The sequence below is a fragment of the Octodon degus genome, unplaced genomic scaffold (genome assembly GCF_000260255.1).
Source record: "Octodon degus isolate 3935 unplaced genomic scaffold, OctDeg1.0 scaffold00038, whole genome shotgun sequence".
Classification (NCBI taxonomy): Eukaryota; Metazoa; Chordata; class Mammalia; order Rodentia; family Octodontidae; genus Octodon; species Octodon degus.
The window spans coordinates 5,138,321-5,143,628 of NW_004524614.1; the positions used below are offsets into that span (position 1 = coordinate 5,138,321).

A 5,308-nucleotide genomic window follows, 5' to 3' on the forward strand; every position below is an offset into this window, starting at 1 on the left:
GAGTAGAACTGATTGCCCTGGGACCAACAGATCCTTACAATACTCCTTTTCCTTTTTTTAGTTGGCCCAAACTTGTTCTGCAGAGCAGTTTCTTTTCCTAACTCTACAAAACTTTACTACTGCTTGTACTTGTCTTAACCAGGTCTTTGCTCAGGACAGAGAACCTAAAAGGTGCCAGCATAGGAGATTAGGGCATGGCAAAGCTGGCTGGGGACTAGATATGACCTGTTATTTACAAAATTCCAGGATACATGCAACAAACAGGTCCCAAAGCCCAGTATGTGGCCTTCTTCATGGAAGCAAGCTGGTTTTCAGTAGGACAGGGCCGCCCGAGGAGTGGATGATGCAGGAAGAACATTCTACATGGAGTTTTCACCCATGTGCTCTGGAAGAACAGCCCACCTCATGCTGTAGAGTGTGCTCCTGTCCTGGTTTTACTTGGCTCAAACTCACTGCAGAGTCTGCTTCTTTTCATACCTTTAATAAAGCTTTTCTAGCAATTCTTCGCTCAGGACAGAATGAACCTATAAACCACCTCTAGAAGGGGACTCCAGCACCCCCAAACCCGGTGCTATGGTTTGTGTCTAGTTGTCCTGGCAAAGCCTCATGCAGTCATGGGGCAGCTTTCAGAGTTCGTGATTGATTTTCTTTTCTTTCTTTCTTTCTTTCTTTCTTTCTTTCTTTCTTTCTTTCTTTCTTTCTTTCTTTTTTTTCAGTACAAGGGATTGAAGTCAGGACCCTGCGCTTGTTAGGCAGGCGCTTATTCTACTGAGCCATCTCCCTGGGATAGCTAATCCCTATGATTGATTCTTTTTTTTAAATTTATTTTTTAATTTATTTACTTTTTCTATGATTGATTCTTGATCCAATGCTGGGATTATAGGTGTGAGCGCCAAGGGGCAGATACTCAGCATGACAATGTGAGGGAAGGAGGGAGGTTGGCTAGCTGTCTGAGCTGCTGCCACTCCCTTTGCTCTCTGCTCTTTGCCAGCACCACAAATGGTTACTCTCTGCCATGTGCCACTCTGCCTTGGAGCCAGCTGAGTGTGGACTGAAACCTCCACTGACTGTGAGCTAAATAAATCTTTCTTTCCTTCATTTTGGGTGTCGGGTATTTGTCCCAGCGATGAGAGAAAAGTAACTGAGACACCAGGTTACCACCCCAGGAGGGACTTACAATGCTGTACTTCATCTTCAGTGGGGACTTACCAGGTTTCTATCTTGACCTTCTGCCCTGGAGGTTCCAGGGAATTTGGAGAGTCTGAGAGCACTATGCTAGCCATTTTCTAGTAGGGATGCTTGGCCTGTGGGCTGTAATTAGCAAAGAGCTGGGGTAACATGCTTGGTGACTTCAACAGTGAACAGGGCAGGGTGGGGGAAACAAAGGATATGAAGTAAGACATGTTGAAATAAACAAGAAAAAATACAGGCAGATGGTTTTCCAATTATAATTAAGCACATGTCTTTTTTTTATAATTATCTTATTTATATTTTTGTCAGGATTTTTTTTCCCCTTTAAAAGTAGCTTACCGACTTAAATTCCAGAAATTCCATCCCTTTGGCAACTTGATATGCAAAGCAAAGAAGATCTTCAAATGTAAGCACATTCAAGTCCTCTTCTTCTTCCAGCCGTTTTTGGTTTTCATATTCAACTTCATCTATAAAATAGGGTAAGTCCTCACTTTGTAAAACAAAAATTTTTTAAATCTTTTATTTATTTACTTATTTGGTACAGGGTCTCACTACACAGCACAGACTCATAGTACTCATAGTGATCCTCCTGTCTCAGCCTCCCCAACACTGGAATTACAGGTGTGCTCTACTATGTCTGGTTTTAGTGGCCAGTATAGCAGGGACACACTATGTGGTACTGGGCATCTAACTCAGGTCCTTGGGCTTGCCAGGCAGGCACTTAGACTGCTGAGCTATCTCCCCAGCCCAAGTCCTCACTTTTTCCAAAAGCTAAGAAATTGCCTTATTAAATTTCTATGATAGGGGCCGGGGAGATGGCTCAGTAGGATAAGCGCTTGACCGGCAAACACAAGGATTTGAGTTCAATCCCTGGTTCCACCAAAATAAATAAAATAAATAAATAAATAAATAAATAAAATAAACTCTGTTTCTTTGGGCCGGGGAGATGGCTCAGTGGAATAAGCACTTCCCTGGCAAGCGCAAGGGCCTGAGTTCAATCCCTGGTTCCGGAAAAAAAAAAAAAAAAAAAAAATTTCTATGATAAGCCCATTAACATTAGATGAGTTATCTTAAAGTTGGTAGGTGGTGGTTGGTTTGGACAGAACTCTTGCTCTGGACTCAAGAGATCAAGCCCAAATGGAGTCACCCTTGCTAAGATTTCACACCATAGAGCACACAGGGGTTATCTAACCTCTGAGAAATCAGGATAGATAACCAAGTTCCCCAAACAGACCAGTTTCAGTTGGTGTGATCATGAAATTCCCTCTGTTTTAATCCTCACAAAAAAATTAACCTGAAGTAACCTGATGCCAGCCAATGAATTACTTGTCTCCTTTTCCGTCTCCTTGTCCCTGAGAAAGTAGCTGAAATGATCAGTCTCCCCCTTGGCCTCTGTTTCTTTTTCCTTCAGCTCTGCTCTGTCGATAACAGCAATGCCTTCTACTCAGTCTGTAGGTATAGTTACTGATGAAGACCTTTAAGTTAAATTTGTTGTAATCTGACCTTGTGGCAGGTGCTAAGATATAATCAGAAGCTAATTGTATCTTGAAGTCATGTGATTTTCCTGGCACTACTGGGGCTGATCTGTGTGGGCTGACAGCCCCTTGTGAAGGAAGGGCCATATGAAGACACTTTCTGGCTATAAGCATGTTCCTTAGTGATAGGTTCTGGCCCTAGTATGAATTGCTGAAATCATTATGAAGGTCATCTAAAATGACTGATGCCCTTAAAACAAAAGCCCATCTTCCCAAGACCACCTCCCCCTTCTTCTCCAACTTAGTTCAGGGTACAATTTCCTTTCACCCTTCCCGCCACCTCAGGGAAGACCCCCAGTCAGCTCCTCAAGTTTATCTAAACATCCCCTTCAAACTCCACCCTGACAAAAGGCCATGAAAGCCTCAGCCTCCCATTATTCCAATCGAGAGAATTCCTCATCTTCCCCACATTCTTTCCGTATCCTCAAAGATAATAAAGCCTCTTTCCCTTTTTCCTTGTGCCTGTTTCTTTTCTGGGCCAGGCACATTAAAAAACCTATCACTTACCTGCTTTGACACCTCCCTTTATTCTGATGCTGGAGACTGAACCCAGGGCTTTCACACTGAGCTATGTTCCCAGCCCTTTTTATTTACATTTTCTAATTTTGAGACAGACTTTTACTAAGTGGTCCAGGACAGGCTCAAACCTGAAATCCTCCTGCCTCAGTCTTCCACAGTGCTGGCTGGGATGATAGGTCACCACACTCAGCTGTTAGTACTCTTTTTACAGTAGCTGGATCTCTCAAACTAACCAACTGTCTTTATGAATTGTGTTTTGCACTTGAAGTTCTTCTGTCTCCTCCTAACAGTCCTGTGAGGAAGGTATTATTGGGCCCATGTTATAAATGAGAAATTGTACCTCAGATTGTTAAATAACTTGTGCAAAACCATCCAGTCAAAAAATGAAGGCACCAAAAGCTAGCTTACATTCTGCCTGACTCCAGAATTTACCATCTTTCCCATTATTAAGTAATAGGATGCTCTAATTGGACTATGACTTTAAAAGGAATAACATGCTGGGTGTGGTGGCACATGCTTGTAACACCAGCACTCAGGAGGCTGAAGCTGGAGAATGACAGGAACAAAGAAAATAGTCACCTAATTTGTATTAGTTGATTTTTTTTTTCAGAACCGGGGATTGAACTCAGGTCCTTGCACTTGCCAGGAAAGCACTTATTCTACTGAGCCATCTCCCCGGCCCCAGTATTAGTTGATCACTGACATAAAATTCATGATAAGCTGTTAGATTTTTTTTTTTTTACTACCATTCAAGAAAACATGTAGCAATAAAGTCTATCATTGACATTAGCAAAGAAGTAGCTCTGCCATTGTACTCTGTAAAAATAGCTACCACAAAGTCTTTTTTAAAAAAATTTATTTATTTTATTTATGTGTGTGTGTGTGTGTGTGTGTGCGTGTGTGTGTGGCCAGCTCAGCCCACCTGGGGGCGGGGCTGGCTGGCATGTGGTGCTGGGAGATTGAACCGCGGTCCCTGTGCTTTGCTAAGCTTGTTTTAAGTAGGTGCTTTAGACCACTGAGCCATCTCACCAGCCCTACCACAAAATCTTTTTTTTTTTTTTTTTTAATTTTAATTTTACTTATTTGTGTGTGTGTGTGTGTGTGGCCAGCTCAGCCCACCAGGGGGCGGGGCTGGCTGGCATGTGGTGCTGGGGATTGAACCATGGTCCCTTGTGCTTTGCTAAGCTTGTTCTAAGTAGGTGCTTTAGACCACTGAGCCATCTCACCAGCCCTCTACCACAAAATCTTGTATCTATTTTTATGACATTAAAATGTGCTACTAATTAGAATAAACTATTACCTTCAGAATGAGTTGAATTCCCGTTGAACCCTGAGATCTGATCCAAGTCCTGGTGTATTTGAACTTCTCTTGAACCAGGCATGCTATTAAAGAAAAATTTGTTTGTTCATTGTTTACATTCTTCTCAGCAGACACTTTATTTAGAAGTATAACTGATCAGAGAAATAGATCCTTATTCCAAGTTCCATAGCTAATCAACTTGTCCATTTTTTTGTGTGTACAGTAAGAACATCTGTGTGGTGGGGGCTGCTGGTCTGACCAGGGTAAGAAGGATCACACGAGCTTTGTCACCTAAGCTAAGTGTTCAGGTTACATTTTATGAAAGAGAAATTAGGCATGGGGAGATAAATATGATTTGCTGTCCCAACAAGCTACAAAAAAAAAGTGGAATTAGTAACCACACCTCATGCCTTGTTTTCTAAATTCAACCCATTTTCACATTAAAATCTGATGCAGTATAGATCTTTGACAGATACAAACTGTTTTATCATCCTTTTTTGCTTATTTTGGTTTTAGTTTCTGGAATTTTTGGTTCTGGGACTGGAAGGCAGGACCTCATGCATGCAGAGCATGTGCTCTACCACTGAGCTATACCCTAGGTTCAAGCTTTTTATGAATTTGCTTTTTGTAAAGTCTTTCTACATATAGTAATATTAACAGGTACAATGAAAAACCTTCTAAAAGTATATGATATAGAAATCCTTACTGAGTGTTTTGCCAATTATATAAACACATTATGATTCAATTTATTCTAATTTTTTTT

General features: G+C 41.4%; 1 protein-coding gene across 1 annotated transcript in view; it reads right to left on the minus strand.

Annotated features, from left to right (window-relative positions):
- The window catches only part of Flt3 (fms related tyrosine kinase 3), a 51,075-nt gene that overhangs the window by 19,155 nt on the left and 26,612 nt on the right, over window positions 1-5,308 (minus strand). The window contains exons 14-15 of the mRNA XM_023715053.1: window positions 4,546-4,628; window positions 1,531-1,658 (exon numbers count right to left, since the gene is read on the minus strand). Coding sequence (XP_023570821.1) covers window positions 1,531-1,658; window positions 4,546-4,628 — 211 coding nt within the window. The remainder of the gene's footprint in view (window positions 1-1,530; window positions 1,659-4,545; window positions 4,629-5,308) is intronic.